Source organism: Taeniopygia guttata, chromosome 6 (genome assembly GCF_048771995.1).
Source record: "Taeniopygia guttata chromosome 6, bTaeGut7.mat, whole genome shotgun sequence".
Taxonomy (NCBI): domain Eukaryota; kingdom Metazoa; phylum Chordata; class Aves; order Passeriformes; family Estrildidae; genus Taeniopygia; species Taeniopygia guttata.
Window position 1 is genome coordinate 17939576 of NC_133031.1, and position 16094 is coordinate 17955669.

The 16094-nt window shown below is 57.2% G+C and overlaps 1 protein-coding gene across 1 annotated transcript in view; it reads right to left on the reverse strand.

The window, feature by feature from the left end:
* Window positions 1–172: 172 nt before the first annotated feature.
* PSD (pleckstrin and Sec7 domain containing) overlaps window positions 173–16094 on the reverse strand; it is a 37515-nt gene continuing 21593 nt past the window's right edge. Inside the window, exons 10-17 of the mRNA XM_030275959.4 lie at window positions 15780–15869; window positions 6222–6265; window positions 5116–5294; window positions 4265–4335; window positions 3545–3702; window positions 3074–3218; window positions 2318–2461; window positions 173–2063 (exon numbers count right to left, since the gene is read on the reverse strand). Coding sequence (XP_030131819.4) covers window positions 1824–2063; window positions 2318–2461; window positions 3074–3218; window positions 3545–3702; window positions 4265–4335; window positions 5116–5294; window positions 6222–6265; window positions 15780–15869 — 1071 coding nt within the window. The 3' untranslated portion in view covers window positions 173–1823. The remainder of the gene's footprint in view (window positions 2064–2317; window positions 2462–3073; window positions 3219–3544; window positions 3703–4264; window positions 4336–5115; window positions 5295–6221; window positions 6266–15779; window positions 15870–16094) is intronic.

Here is a 16094-nt window from a genome sequence, read left to right on the forward strand (position 1 = left end):
CTTTGCCCTCCCTCTCTCCAGCCCCAGCAGTGAGCTGGTCACTAACCTCCCTGAACCCTGCTTGGGTCTGGAAGTCTGGCAGCAAGGAGACAGCTGCCATCCCCTCCTCAGCATCCCTCAGTGCTGGGGCTGTCCCCAGCCAAGGGAAAGAAACCACAGCGCACCCAAGAAATGAAGAGCGAGTTTTACTTCAGTAACTGAGAGAAGAAGCTGTACAAAGGTTTTTTTTCCCCACCACCCCCAAGACCCCCCAAGCCACTGGGGCAAGGGTGGATTTTGTTTTGTTTTTTTGTGGTTTTTTTTTTTTTTTTGCAATAGACTCAAAAGAGCAGAATAAAAAGTTTTGACACATTCGCAAAGTCAGTGCTGAAACCAGCAAGGTCCCAGGCGGCTGAGAACTGCGTGTGTGCCAGCCCCTGGTCACAGCCCTTCACTGTGCCTGGACCCCTTTTTGGACAATTCTGCAACCATGCTCCATCACTTGCACCTTGCTCTAGACAAGCATCCTTCAGCCCACTCGGGAGTAGTGAGGGCCGCCCCAGCCTGCCCCTCACCTTGGCAAGGAGGGAGCCTGTTGCTGAGGAAGGGGCTGCACCAGTGCTGCTGCAGCATGAGGACTGCAGCACTACAGACGAGGCTTTGCTGGTAGCCTCTGAGGCCCCAGACATGCATTGGAAAAGAGATGGGAAGAAAAGCTGGCTCCAGCCTTTACTGGACCCGTAGAGCAGGGGTACCCCCGTATCAACCCTGGCTCCAGGGGTCACCACTCCACACTGCTACCCACCATGCCCTAGGTATGATGCTCACACCCAGGTTGCTGCAAACAGGGCCAGTCCAAGCTGCCAGCAGTGGGGGGTGGAAAATGGGGGTCATGAAGCACCAGTGCATCAGCCTCCCATGCAGCCACACGTGCAGCAATGGGTGCTGCCATCTCAACGCTGCCTCCTTGGTACTGGCAGCCACAAGGCTATCTCCCCAAAGGGTTGCTGGTGCTGAAGTGGAGCTGGGGAGCTGGCAGCAGCAGTACACACAGTAGCCCACGCTCAGCTTGCTGTAGGACAGGGGCGTAGGGAGCTGGATCACCCCCTGAGTCCTTTTAAAAACCTCTTTCCCTCAGAGTGCCTACAAGATATGGCTGGGTTTGTGGTTTTGTTTTTTTTAAACAGTTCCCAAAAAGCATCAAAAGTAGCCCCCAAAAAAACCCTTCCTGGTAGTCAGCTTGATCTGGTACTAAAAAGTGCAAAACTGTATCACAAAAACTGTTCAAAAGTTGTAAGAAAGCAGGGAGGGTGCAGAGGTGACTGAGGTGGCAGGGAAGGGACCAGGTGCTGTTGCCCTGGCTTCCCTAGCCACCAGCCCTAGGAGAGGGGACAGTCTAGAGCTGGCCCTCTCCCATCTACCCCCATGGCACGATGGAGCTGGAGAAGCAGCCACTGGCTTTGTTTTGCTGCATTTGTCTTTTTTTTTTTTAAGCCATTGACAAATTGAGCCCAGCAAGTAGGTTTCAGTTGCTCCCTCTCCCCAGGGCAGCAAGAGTAGGTCCCGCAGCCAAGTGCAGAACAAGGAGGGGCAGGAACAAGTCCGATGGGGCCAGGCAGCTCCTGCAGGCAAGGACTGGGGACTGTCCTGCTCTGCCACTGTCTCCGGTGGAGGGGCCGTGGCCCTGCACGGCTGTTGCTGGCGGCTGCAGAAGGGCTGTCACCCCTCCAGTCCGTGCCGCAGACAGACGCGCACATGCAGGGTCTGGGCAGGAGCACGGCCTCCGCCCCCGTGCCGGGGGAACGGGAACAGAGCTGCCGGCGCAGGCAGCTGAGACCCCACACTTAGGATTTCTGGGGGTGGCCAGGGGGCTGGCGGCCGGCGCGCTCCGAGACGTTGCGCTTCACCTTGGTGGTCGTGCTGGAGGGCTCTGCGTTGAGCGAGGGGCTGGAGCGGGACTTTTTCAGGCCGTCGTCCTCCCCACCCGCTGTGTCAAAGAGGGTGGACTCGAATGCTGCCAGGTCCTCGGAGCCAGCCTTCAGCTTGGCCCGCAGCAGCATGGCATAGGTGCCATAGCGGGATTTCTGAGGAGCACAGTGCAGCAGAGAGAGAAGTTGGCAAGCTGGGTACTGTCCTATGACCAGCATCCCCGCAGGGGGGGATGCTCATGGTCCCTCCAACCCAGCCAGCATCCCGGGGCAGAGGAATGCTCGTGGTCCTAGACCACGGCAGTGGCAGTGTAATTCAGCAGATGGGATGGGTTGGTCCCATCACTGAGGACGGCCAAACGGGTAGGGGCAGAGGGCCTGAGGGCAGAGGGGGACATTTTCCAGCTCACCTCAAATTCCAGGTACTCTTCCTTCTGCTTTAGCTCCTCGTACTCCTTGCCTTTCACCTTCTTCTCAGGCAATGAGGAACGATGCTCCAGCAGCTCTGCTGACATTGTCTTGAACTTGGTCTCATGGTTCTTCACCTGCTCCTCCTGGGGAAAGGTGGCACCATGTCAGTGCCCTGCTCTGTCTCCCTGGTAGTGTGAGATGGCCAGGGACAGAACAGGTTTTTCCCCTTCTAGGAGCAGCCAGGATCTCAGCTTCTGCTGCTGGGTTTGATTTTTCTTTTTTTTTTTTAATAGCAGGCAAAACCACAGGTTCTTGGGGGCAATCTGCTGTCACCTCATAGAGGGGCTGACTGCAGTCTTAAAGCAGAATTTAATCCCTCTGAAACTAGGCTGGTGTTTTTTTTTTAAATCCTTTCTGCTCTATGAATAACTGCCGTGGTATGCATGAGTGCCAGCTAATCCCCCCCGTCAGTTGCCTTTCAAGGTCCCTGGCAGGACCTTGCAGGCTATGATGTGGGACCACTTTCTCCACCATGGTCTGACCATCACCTGACTCCAGCCCCACTGCCAGGAACAAGACCTCACTGTCTGCTCCCAGTCTCAGTACCCCTTTTCTCTGGAAACCCCTTGGCCCTTCACCTCACTGGGAAGACAGTGGGAGCATGGCACCACACAGATCCCTCCACAGGGGAATGTGCCACTGGCAGATCCCAGGCTTTGTCCCAGGCTCACCATTGCCCCCACACCGTGGCCCACCTGAGACAGCCTGGTGCAGGAGCTGGGCAGCAGCGGGCGGCTGAACTTCTTCTGGGAGCCGATGGCTGCGGGGAAGGGGGGCGCAGAGAACATGGCTGCCACCACGTTGATGCGCGTGATCCACGAGTGCATCTGTTCGGGGTTCCTGAGAAAAAAGCCCAAAATACAGATGGGCTATCTTTGTCAAAGACAAAGGGTTCTCCTCCGCAGACAAGGTCTGAGTGAGTGCCCCAGGCCTGGCCCTGGCCAGCCATGGCACCTGGACTCTACCCACAGCTAACCTGAGCCCAGCAGGGTAGGAAAAAGAGGAGCTGGGCAAAGCTTAGCATTGACACCAGGTCCCTCTCCTTCCAGAAAGGGCCAGGACAGGGGAGAACAAGGTGGCCCTAAGCCCCATCCCACCCTAGACTCAAGTCAGGGGAGCTCCTGTGCCCCAGAGTGGGGCCCAGCCAGGGATCCTGAAGGACTCACTGTGCTTGGAAAAGGAAGACTCTCCAGTCAGCTGTCCTGAGGTAGAAGACGTTGGGTCGCTTGCTGTAGTCAGATGCCCGTGTGGCAAGCGAATGGTGGATGCTAATAGCATTCTTCAGTTCCTCTTCTGCCAGTGCCTTCCCTGGCTTATACTCCTCCTGCAAATCATGGGGTGTTTCAGAGCCAGCTTAGGGATGCACCCCACCATGAGTCAGCTCTATGAGGTTTCAGGAACTGCTGGCTGTGGCAGGGCTTGGAGATCACCCTTCACCAGGCAGCTGTGGACTCTGCTTCCAGCTCATGCTACACCGCTGGAGAGAGGCTGCACAACCCAGGCACATGGGCTTGGCAACAGCGCATGGGGCTGTTCCCCACTGCCCCCAGTTCCCTGGGTGTGTGCCAGAAGGGAACTGGATGTGCAGCCCAACCCTCCAGTCAGGGGAAAAGACCTGGTGCCTCTCTCTTCCCAGCCCAGCCCCCTGCACACAGTGCTCTCAGTTAGCAACCACTGCCCAACCTGTACCCAAGCACCCTGGAAACAGGGATGCCACCAGCTCCCCAAGCAACAGCTCAGGCATGCAGGATGCTGAGTCTGCTTAGGTGAGGCTTTGCAATGCTGTTGTGCTGCAGGTCCTCTCTCACTGCTGTGGAGACTCCTGTCTCTCTGGACTGGGGACAATCCCCCTCCCTGGTGCGGACGTGGGTGACCTTGCTGCCTACCTTCTGCAGGTAGAGAATCATTCCCTTCAGGATGGCGTGGAAGGGCTTCCAGCCGCGCTTCCCTCGGGGTGCTGCCAGGGAGGAAAGAGCAGCTCAGACATCGGTGTCAGAATTGAGCGGGGGGGAAGCTACCCCCCACCCTCTTCCAGCCAGCCCTGCCTCGAGGCACGTCACCCACCCCCGGGACGGGCGGCAGGCCAGGCCTGTCCCTGCGCACCTGAGCCCGTGCAGGCCGCGTGGCTGGCAGATGGTGCTGCTGGCAGGGGCCGCTGCCTCCCGGGGCCAGCGCTGCGCTGTGCCCCCCTGCGCCCCCCGTGCTCCCCGCCCCGCTGCTTGTGCTCGGCTTCACCACTGCCTCCGTGCTCGGGCATGGCGACAAGGCAGTGCTGCCTGCCAGGTAACGCTGCCTTTGAAGGGCAGCTGCATCTAATCACATCTAGGCAGCATTAAGACAGCCAGGGCTTAGGAGGGATTTTATGGGGAATACGGTGAACGTGCCTGGCAGTGCCCAGCCAGCTGCAGCCTGCTGTGTGCCTTGTTTATCACACCACAGGACCCTTCCCTTCATCCACACAATCCTGCAGCAGGGTTGCAACCCTCAGAGACCCCACCCCAGCACCCTGTCTGCCCCATTCCCAGCGCTATGGGCAGGGAGAGGCTTTCCAGCTCCTCAGCCTGAGGACTGAATTATGCCTGGAACAGCCACACAGACAGGGCACTGATGCTGGAGGCTGGCATAAAGCTGCAGACGGACATCACATAGTGACTCTTGCCCTGCTTCCCATTTGGTTCTGGAGTTCATTGGTGCCCTCTTTCCCCAAATGCTCCTCATGGGCTCCCCAGGCACCTACTTTTCTTGCAGTCAGGATCAGCGTGGATCTTGCGGACTAACAGCCCGTGCTTGTAAGTGGCAATGCTGGCATCCTGGGAAAAGTCCAGAAAGGGGTTACTGCAGCTGCTGATGCGCTTGATGGACTTTGGGTTGGGATCTGCCAGCTCCGAGAGGGACTTTCTCAGCTCCTCTTCATCTCTGCCAATCAGATTTGGGTGGGGAAAGAGTTTGTTTCCTTTCTGGGACAGCAAATACTAAGTTCCCCACTGGTCAGTGCCACTTTTAGGCCCAGCTTCTGAAAGGGAAGCCAGGAGCAGCAGGCCAGGATGAGCAGTCTTCCATCAGCACTGGTGAGCATCCCAAACCTAGCCATGCCTGTGCACACCTGTCTCTCTAGACAGCTAAGGTGCTGACTGGTCCCTTGAAGGACAAGGCATTGGGCTTTTGCTGCTGATTCAGGGTGGGACCTCTGCCTGCCCCAGGGAGTGAAAAGCCTTTTTTGGGGCAGGATGTAGGCAGCTCGCTCCCACTGGGTCACAGCCCCTCACTATGGGCAGGTTGTACCGGTGCTGCTCCCCCCATCCGCAGGAAGATGTGGGAGCCCAGAGCTGCTGCCCCCCCACTCCCTCAGCTGCTTGCTGCTAATTAAACCCCTCAGCATCTGCCGGCGTCTCCATGGCAGCGGTCGAGTGCATCGCTCAGCGCTGGGTAGCACCAGGCTGATTAATCCCTGCAGCGCAGGCGCTGCCGCTCCCGCTGCTGGAGATGGCAGCTGTGGGCGAGGGTGCAGGCACCCTGTGGGGCCCTGGCACAGCCACAGCACCTCCAGAACCTGTCTATTCCCACCCTGGGCACAGCCACCAAGGCACAAACCCAGACCAAAGCTGCAAGAAGCCAGCCTCAGGTGGCTTTCCCCCAGCAAGCTGGAGAAGGGGCCCCATGGCAGTGAGGGCAGCCAGGGCTACATTGTCTGCACCCCAGCCGAGCCCACCCCAAGCTCCTTCTCCTTCCCTCATCCTCACAGGGGCACCTGCCTTGCAGCACCGTGGTTTGTGCAGCCTCTGGGGCTGGGCGGATTCCCTGCCCACCCACGCCATGCAGCACATCCCCCGCAGGGGTACTTACATGGCCCACTGCAGCTTCTCATTCTTGATGGAGCCGTACAGCGCCTGCAGAGAGAAGAGTGGGGGTCAGCAGGACAGCGGTGTCAGGCTGGGGGTCTGCTCCGAGGGACAGAGGAGGCACACCAGACTGGCTCAGGGACTCCGGAGGTTAAGGCAACCCCACGTCAGTTTGTTCCAGCCCAGCTCTGTCCTGGCTAGGCTAGCCAGCTGACCTCAATTTACAGTTACAGACACCTCGTCCTGGGGACCACAGGATCTGCAAACCCCCCAACACCCCAAAGAAACACTGGGGATAGCCCTGGCATTTTGCCCTCTCCTACCCTTCGTCTCTACCTGCCTGTGACAGTGCCACTGTGTTAGCCGCATAATGGTGAGGCATACCTAACATTTCCAAGTGCTTGGGAGAGCTGTTTCTCCCTATTCCAAGGCGTTCCAGGCTGGCAAATATGACAGCCTTCAGGAGGCCTGAACTCACAGAGAGCAAGCTTTTGGCATAGACTTCTTTGGTGCATGCCTTCACCCTGCTCATTGGAACCTGAGTTCCTGCTCCAGGGTCTCCAGAAGCTCCCTGCCACAAGACACCACAGCCAACAACTTCACTGCAGTCAGCCACTCACCCTGGGCTGACAGAGAGCAGCTCATGGCAGCACCCAGCACTCCCCAGCAATGCGTTGCTCGCACAGGAGCACACTTTGCGAGAGACTTCAGCACTGCAGGCCTGCACTGGCAGAGACTCTGGCATGCTGTCCTTTATGAAGCTCTCAGAGGACCTTGTCCTCTCAGCTGGTCAAGGCAGGAGCTTGGAGTGGCTGTGGCCTGTCTCTACCCCCTCCTCAGCACCTCCAAACACTTCTCCCTTCTTGAAGACCCAAACAACACCCATCTGAGCAAGGCAAGGTCTGCTGCCTGTATTTGTGCACATGAACAAGCTAAGCCTGCCTGCAGCAGGATACTCCAGGGCCCCACTCCCAAGTGTTTGTCCAGTTTGAGCTGGGTGCAAGCCAGCAGTGCTCAGCACAGCTCTGCAGTCAGGGGGGCTCCAGAGAGGGTTTCAATACAGTGCTCACAGAGGGCTTAGAGCAAGATCTGGAAGGCATCATCCTTGAAGGAAAATAATCGAGTCTTGCACAGGCTGTTCATGCAGCTGTCAACATCCATCACTGGGCCGCAGGCTGCTGCTGAGAAATCTTGCTGGTGGCTGAGAAAGTACAGCTGGAGGCGTGCAGGGGCCCGGGAACGCCGGCCAGCAGACAGGCCCAGCGGTGTCTGGGGAAGGCACATCCATCACTCCCAAGAGGCGCAGCAGCCAGGATGGAGCGGGAACCCAGCTCCTTCCACACCTTCCCGCTGGGGAAATGCTGGCATAGCACCAGCTTGTTTCTCAGAGGAGGAAAGGATCGTCTCAATCTAGCAGGCAGAAAGTAGGGTTCAGTTCTCTCCTGGGAAGACAGGAGACCTATAAAGAGGTAATGGCCTCAGAGCCTGAGAGATTTGATTCCACACCCATTCATGCAGTCCCAGTGCCAGAGGGGCAGGATGCTAACTTGTGAGCAGGAGGTACCCACCAGTGGGCTGGCAGCAAGGCAGCCAGAGGAGCAAAGAGACTTAGAGAAGAATCTGGGAGGAAAAAAGCAATCCAAAGCCCTGCAGAATATAATCTGGGAGCAGAGCAGGGGGAGAAGCAGGATCTCAGAGCAATGTAGATGATAAGGAGTCACTGTGGGAAACAGAAGGGAAGGGATCTTACTGCCAGGGATGCAGGTCAAAAATACTGAGAACCAACAGACACAAAAAGGAGACTAAAAAAAATGGCACAGAGTACTAGGCACTGGAGACAGCAGAAAATCACCTCAGAAAGCGCGGGCAGAATGGCACACGTGGCTTGGCTTCCATCTGGCTCATTGGTGATACATAGAAGTGTCAACTCCCTGCCCCAAGGAAGTGAGATATGAGCCAGCTGAGCAGAGATTTTGGAGGGCTGGAGAGGACTCCAGCCCTGTGCAAGGCTTGCAGGAGAATTGCTGCTAAATGATGAGTGAATGAGCCAATAGAAGAAGATGCTCAAGGAGTAATTTGGGAAGGCACGGTGCTGGATAACAGCCTGGCAGAGTACTGTGTTACAAAAACCTGGGCCCTGGGACTCTGGCTGAATACTTCAAAGGCTGAACTGCCTTATGGCTTCAAAAGGCTCCAGCTGCCCTGCTACAAGCCCCAAGAGCATCCCACCAAGTCCATTACCAGCAGGGGCTGCCAAGTACCACCTCAGAGATAGGAAGCAAGGGATGTTCAACACTCCTGTGCAAGGGGACAGTGACAGGCAAACAGGAAAACCGTGTGATTGAGAAGGCAACACAAAGCTTTAAAATGACACTTAAAACCTGCCAAAATTCTGCTTGGCTAAACACCAACCAAAACCAAAACCAATCTCAGGTACAAAGCTGGTGGACTAGCCCAAGTCCTATTTGAGGAGATGCATTCAAGCCACAAAGCCCACCCTGCTGTTCTGATCCTGTAGCAGAGCCACTGCCTGTCAGTCCACAAAATTCTGGTGCATAGATTGTTTCTGCTGGGGAAGTGCAGGTGACGTAGGTTCCTGAAGCCTAACTCACAACCACGTCAGCAGAGACCAGAGACACCAGATTCATCGCTCAGCAGGTCATGTCTCTCTCTCTAGACTCTCTTTACTCCGTAGATTCATTTCCCCTGGGCCGAAAGTACAGCAAGTCTTTGGCATCTCTGAGCTTGCAAGTACTATCCAAGAGAAAGCTGGGCACTGGCCACATGCCACTATGGATGATGACCCCAAGGCTGGTTGGGGTTTTTTGCCATCGCTGGGTTATGAGCTCACTGTTGCAGCATGCCAGGCCAATCAGCCAGCTCTGCCCTAGACATGCGCCATGCTAAAGAGACCTAGGAATGTCTCTAGGGGATTTCTAACTGAATCGACATCTTTCTTTGGTGCTTTTCCTCTCAAAAGCAGGCTGAGAGGCTGTCCGTGTGTCCTGCTCTACCAAACATCTCAAGGACAGTTGAGGGGCTGCACTGGCAAGAGGCAGGTGGCTCTGATGTTCTCACCCAGCCATGCTGGGGGCAGCCTACGTAAGCAGGGTAGGCAGAAGACACCCGCCTTCAGCTCCTCAGCTCGGATAAGACCAGAGGCAAGATCCAGGGATGGTCTGTGGAGCTGAGCAACAAGCTGGCCTGAACACAGCTTTGGCATGGGATTGCACTGAGGGCTGTAGCTCAGCACTCAAGTAACAGATGAAGGTTGAGGCAGGGATTTCAGCATCCGGATGAGGGTTTTAACCCTTTCTGGAGTGCTTCTTTTATGCATCATAACCCTTGTGGATACATCCCCTTTCCAGTCTGCTAGTTCCTCTACTAAATACAATGCTCAGCTCTCCATGCACCAAGGTGCATATCAAGGCTCCCCTTCCTCTTTGTCAACCCTGTGACCAGCCATGGGTTCATGACATTCAAGACAGACTTCACAGGCACCAAGCACCCTCCCTTGTCATCCTACCTCCTTCTCTGACTGACAGCATTTAAATATGAAAGCTCAATTGCTGGCTGTCCCCAACTTTTTCTTAGCAAAATATCTTTGCTACACCCAGCCACAAAGCTCTGTGAGGTACTCCAGGCTCGCAGCTGCACTGATCCGAACAGTAGGGTCAGATCAAGGCTGTATGTCAGATGGAACTGTACCTATGTCGGGTCCCTAATTCACTTTGGCAGGTTCCACACCGCCCCCCCACCCTACCCCACACGTCCTGCACCTCCACAGGATGCACAACCCATGCTCAAGAGCAACTCATCACCTGGCACATACCAGCCCTACTGCATATACCGTCATCTCCCTCCCTCCCCCCCTCCCCTCCGCTGCAGAGGGGCTCCTGTGTGCACACAGAGCAGACTGACTTGGGGACAGACTTTTTTTCCAGTAGAAGGTGCTGTCACGGGGACGATGTCCTGTGCATCACCTTCCACCCTGCTGCAGTCATGGGTGGCAGCAGGCGACAGCTACCCATCCCAGCCCCACACTTTTGACTCAGTAACATTGTAAGCTGCATCACCCTATTTCAAAATATTTAAGCCACTCCTTGCCCAGGCAACTATCACCCCCAGGACAACAGACCCTTCCCAGAGCAGCCCCACGGCGCGGGAAGCAGCGACCGAGCATCTCCCAACTGCATCTTTCCATCCGAGTGCGTCACAACTTAATGCTGCCCCCAGACCGTACTGCGCTATGACAACAGCGCGGCTTGGAACGGCCCCGATAGCCCCACCGGGCTGCTTTTGTCCACGGGGGCAGCCCAAGTAGCTCTGGCGTAACCCTGACTGCTCTGCCCCAGCCTGCCTGCGAGGAGCGGGCTGCTGAGCGTTCTTCTCCCGCTACTACACCCGAGGCAGGCACCCGACCGAGGCAGGACGCGCCCAGGGACAGCCTGTTCGCTTCTTCCCACCTAGGACCGATGCGCACCAGCCTAACACCTCCAAAACGGTTAACGATGACGGCTCACAGCGAGCAAGCTCCTGGCAGTATTTTAGCCCTTTTTTTTTGTCCAGCCACTCCTTCCTCTCAAACTCTGTTCGGCTGGGAGCCGGGGCTGCGGCGTTACCCCTCCCCGTTGCCTTGCGGCTCTCCCTGATGCTCAGGTGGGTGCCAGTCTGCCCTGGCTGGGCTGGCCAGGGCACGGCGCAGAGCAGCCCTTGGCAGAGAGCCCGCAGAGCCTGTCACTTATGCTAAGCCGTAGGGCAGGTCCCAGCGGTACGGCTCTGTCCTGGATTCCTCTCGCAGCGATGTTTTCGAGCAAGCACTGCTGCCAGACCACTGTAAGCGGCGCAATGTCACCCAGGTCTTGCTGCGCTCCCGCCACTCCCGTGATCGGGGTGGGATGGCGTGGGGGGAGAAATCCAGGCTTGAGGACGGGGACCCTCGGGCGGAGGGGGCACGGCAGAGAGCCAGCTCCGCAGAAAGCAGGCAGGATACAGAGATGGGGCTGGCGGCTCGCTACATCCGTACCAGGGCTGAGGCTCTTGCAGCGGGTGGGACGGCGACTGTCCGGGCATGTTCACCCGCCCATGTCCCCGCCGGGGCGTAGGGCGCTGCGCATCCCCCCGCGGCGCTCCCCGCTCCCCCGACCCGCCGCTTACCGGCTTCTTCTTACGGCGGCTCTGGATGCGGCTGACTACCAGGTCGGTGTAGAGCACCGGCTTGAGGGTGCGGGAGCGCTGGGGCCAGCCGTAGCAGAAGGTCTCCACGCCGCGGTAGTTGCGCCCGTAGCGCACCGAGCACATGGAGCGGGACCGCATGCGCCCCGCGCTGCTGTTGATGCTGTTGACGCCGATCATCCTGCCGGCGGCGGCGGGGGGGCGGCGGGGCGCCCGGCGCGGAGCCCGGCGGCCCTGCCCTGCCCTGCCCTGCCGTGCCCTGCCCTGCGTGCCGCGGCCGCGCTGCCGCCGCCGCCTGTTGAAGCGGGGCGGCCGGGCCGGGCTCGGCGGCGGCTCCCGGCAGAGGCGGGGCGGCCCCGCCCCGCCCGCCGCAGCCAATGGCGGCCCGCGCCCCGGGCCGGGGTGGGCATCCCGCCCGCCGGGACAGCGGCTCTGGCGGTGGGGCCGCGCGAGTTGCCCGAGCGGCCGCCGGTGCACCACCTCGCCGTCCCTGCCTCCTTTCCGAGGAGACTGGCAGCAGGTGGCTGTACCTTCCTGGGGGGCCGCGGTGCTGACACCTCTCGAGTTTCAGGGGCCAGGTGGCACCTCCACTCTATTCCAGCTGGGCAGGCTGCAGAGCTGCTGCTGCAGCTCGGCCCACACCAGGGACCTACAAGGCCTTTAGGAGATGGGCCCAGTGGAGATGTGCTCAGGCTTTCCATCTTCAGTGCCCACCCCACTTAAGATGAGAGACTTAAGCCTCTTGCCTGTCCCTCCCAGGTCAGGCACCCAGCTGGTTAAGGGCAGGACAAAGATGCTTCAGGCAGTTGATCCTGTGGAGAAGCAAAGAGCTGGGCATCCTTGCAGAAAGCACAAGGATCGATACGTAATTTAGTTAGGCTTGACTGAGCAGGAGATGCAGCCAGTGGAGAGGGGGAAATTTTCCACTCTGTCCTGTTTGGCATAGTGATCATTTTGACACAACTTGTGATGGAGGGGGCATGGATGTCTGGCACATCAGACAGTACTGGGCTGCCCCTGAGGCCTGGGGGAGCCAGGGGAGCCAGGGGCAGGGCAGCCTATTGTTCCCAGGGGAAACAGGCAAAAAAAAAAAAAAAAAATAGCCCAGGGGATTAGACTGAGCAAGCGTTCCTGTGATTATAGCTCAGAGGTGGGAGCCAGGGCTTTCTTCCCACATTGCTAATCACTTACCCAGCACTCTGAGCGTCTGAGCCCTGCTGTTGTGCCTCCAAGCTGGAAGGTGGAGGCCCATCCTACCTTCCTCCCCCGAGGACCCGACTGCATTGTCAGGCTTAATTCATTAACATCTGTGACGTGCTCTGGTCTCCTAGGCTGGAAGGCAGCACAGATTTGGCTCACTCCTGCAATTGCTAAGCAGTGCTGGTGAGAAATGGGGTCCAGTTTGGCCCTGCTTTTGTTTCTGCAGTCAGTAAAGCACAAGGTTAAGCTAAAAGAGTAAGGAAGATGGGGACAAGCTAAGCGTCCACAAAGTGATCAATCACATAAAGGTCAAATCCACATCTGAAATGTAACAGACAATCAGCAATGGTGAGTGAAATCCCAGGGGGCCTGGGCTGGAATAACACTGTCAAAAGAAAAGCAGCATTTCAAGAGCTAACCAAAATATCACCATCTCCAGGACGTCCGGCTTCCACCTCCCTCCTTGCTGCATGGGCAGCTGCTGTCATATGGCCTCAGGAGTTCAGACCCAAGCTGCAGATGTGGGCATCTTCAGACACAGCGTTATATGGGTCCTTATATCCCTGGCATGGCTTCATGCCTGATCAGGGGGACATCTCAGCTAGAGAGCTGGGCAGCCCTGCCTGCAGAGCCTTGCCTGCAGCTCCAGGGGAGCTTTCAGAGACAGAGGAAAGGATTCCAGCAGCACTGCTTAGTTCCAGCAGCAGTGCTGTGCAGGGCACAGTGAGGCACTGGTGGTGAGGGGGATGTGATGCTCTGCTGTGAAAGCTCTTCAAGTGTTTTCATTGCTCCTGCATAAAAATGGGACTGTTTACATGTATTATCTAGTAGCAGATAAAGTTCTCGTCTGACTCAAGCTGCCACATGCTCTCAGGCATCATGCTGCGTTTATCTTGGGACTCCCTGCAGCCAGAGATGAGGGGAGTGCTCTGGCTCCCTGTGGGTCTATTCTTGATGCTATCCCAGAGTCACAGGGGATGGTGGCCTTGTGCCCCTGCAGCCACCTAGGTCCTGCTCTGCTGCCCCAGTTCCCAGGTAGTGAGTGCTTTGGGTGAGAGCCACCTCCAGCCCTCCACCTCCATGGGGTAGCAGGCTGTGCTATCCACCCAGGCAAGCTTGGAAGAGCCCCCAGGACCTGTCTTCTATGGTGCTGGAGCTTCCCAAGACCCAGCCTACAGCTTTGGGAAGTTCCTGTGAAGCCTGCCTTCCCCTCCTCTTACCCTTAGGAAACGCGTGTGCTTCTGGAATGCTAAAATTAGCCAGCCAGCTGTGCAGCACGCTTGCACAGGAGCCTCAGTCCCCAGGCACAGCCCGCCAGCCAGGTCTGCCAAGGAGGAAGCATCCTGCTCGGGGTAACAGCAGCCTGCTAATGCAGGCTGCCTCAGGGAGGGCAGCAGAAGAGCCTTTCTCCATTTGTCTGCCCCTGAGCCTGTGCAGGGACCACAAAGCATCAAGCAGCCAAAAGTGGGGGCAGAAGGGAAAGAGTGTCTTCTCTGGATGAGCTGGCTAAGACTGCCCAAGATTCCCTTGCCAGTTCTTCTCCCAGCACAAGCCAACAGCACTTTCTCCATCTCACCTGCCCCAGAAACCTACTCTGCCTTGCACGGGCAGGGGGTTTCCAAAGTGGAGTGGTACTTCAGGCGCTTCAGAAGAGCTGCAGCCTGCCCTGTCTGAGGTTCCTCACACGGTCTTTCACTCCCCCTCCCCAGCATGGCTCCTGTACAGAGGCGGCTGAAAAGCGGCGGTGGGAAGCACCGCAGCTGCAGAGGGAGCAGGCCATTTTTAGCAGAGCAGCCTCCCAGCTGCTGGGCTGCCAGCAGAGCTGTGCGGGGCTGTGCTGCAGCACTGCAGCCTTCCTCCACTTCTTTACACCCAGCAAAGGTCTTGGCCCCTGCCCGTGAGAGACAGCCTGTAGTTTCAGGGCACTTCCTTGCTGTCCTATTTCCCTCCCTGTCTGGGATCTGATGTGGTAACTTCCCATCTGATGTGTTTGAATTGCTGGTGTTCTGAGGGGCTAAGTTTAACAGGGCAATGCCTCAAGTGTGGGCACCCAGCCATGGGACAGTGAGGGATGCAAAGGGGGCACACCAAGAAGTCTGTGAAGCTCAGATACTCCAAGGTGTAGCAGCACTGAAGGGCCAGGGTTCACATTTCATAGATTCCCATCCATTTTGTGTGCTTAAAGCCTTCTCTGGAGCTGGGTTTAAAATTAGAGGAGAATTTTTCCTGAATAACTCCTTTTACTGGCGAAGTGTGGGCTGAGAGGGAGGACAGCCCTATTGAGAACTGCTGGTAACCCCTTAATGATGGGGTGAGCGACACAACCAGGAATAGACCCACAAAGGCTGAACAGGGAGCTCAGCTTTTCATCCTCTGTTGCCTTTTTTCATCAACCACCTCCCCCCCACTGTGGCTCCAGCACCCTGTGGGAGCCCATCTTCCACATCACGAGTATTGGCCAACTGCAGCGCTTCACCAACAGCAGCAGTTTCTGCCCGGCAGACCCCATGGGAGCTAAGCCTATTCCCAGGGTCTGAGACAGGGAGACAGCAGCTCAGAAAATCCTCCTGAGAGCAGACAATGCCAGAGAAGAGCAGCAGTCCAAAGCTAGAGGTGCTTGCTGAACACTGCTCTCCCTGACCAAGCCCCTCTAGGAACTGGGTCCGGCAGGGAGAGGGAAGGAGTCCCCCAGTCCCATCAGTGTGGTGAGTTCCCAGCTCTGAGGCTTTAACCTCCAGCCCACTCTCCCCATCGTGATGCCTTGCCCGTGTCACCTCTGCCACCAGAGATGGCTCCAGTCCTGGGGCCTGGCCAAAGTTTTGGGTCCCAGTGCTTCAGGGAGTCAGAAAGGGCTGAGTACCACAGAACCAATGCCAGGAAGCCTCTGGCTGCAGCTGGGCAAACCAGCCCTAGTAAGCTGCCCCATGTGTGCTCCCTTGCCGGCAATACAGGCACAACAAGAGCAATGAGGGAATTAGAACCCCAGGCAAAGTTACAATGTCCTGCTGGGGGAATGGAGCAGCCCATGTTCCCCTCAGCAAGACAGGTACACAACTGCAGGTTCAGGGATCATCACTGTCCTTGCATGTAAATGCATCTTGTATTCATAGCATCTCATGTGATCCAGCCCAAAGCTCTTACTTCTGCTCCTGCTGCTTGGCCAGCCATGGAGAACAAACAAATTTACCTTGAGCAGCTCCTTGGGGAAGTCAGTGCCTCCATTGAGTCCCTCCAAGTTGCCAATGAAGTCGGAGCAGGACATTCTCTTCCCAATGTTCTGGGGGAGTCAGGGGGAGAGAAACATCAGGATTACCTTTGGGACAGAGGTCACTGCTGGCTGAAGCAGGTCCCACGGCCCAGGAACAAACACCCTATCTCTGCAGAGGGGTGAGGGACCAGACAGGTCCTTGTGGAAGGCTGCTTGCAGGTATGGGGAAGCTGCTGGCTTTGCAGACACTCCAGGAGTTTTAAATAGCCTCCTTTTTCAAAACTGTGTGCTCCC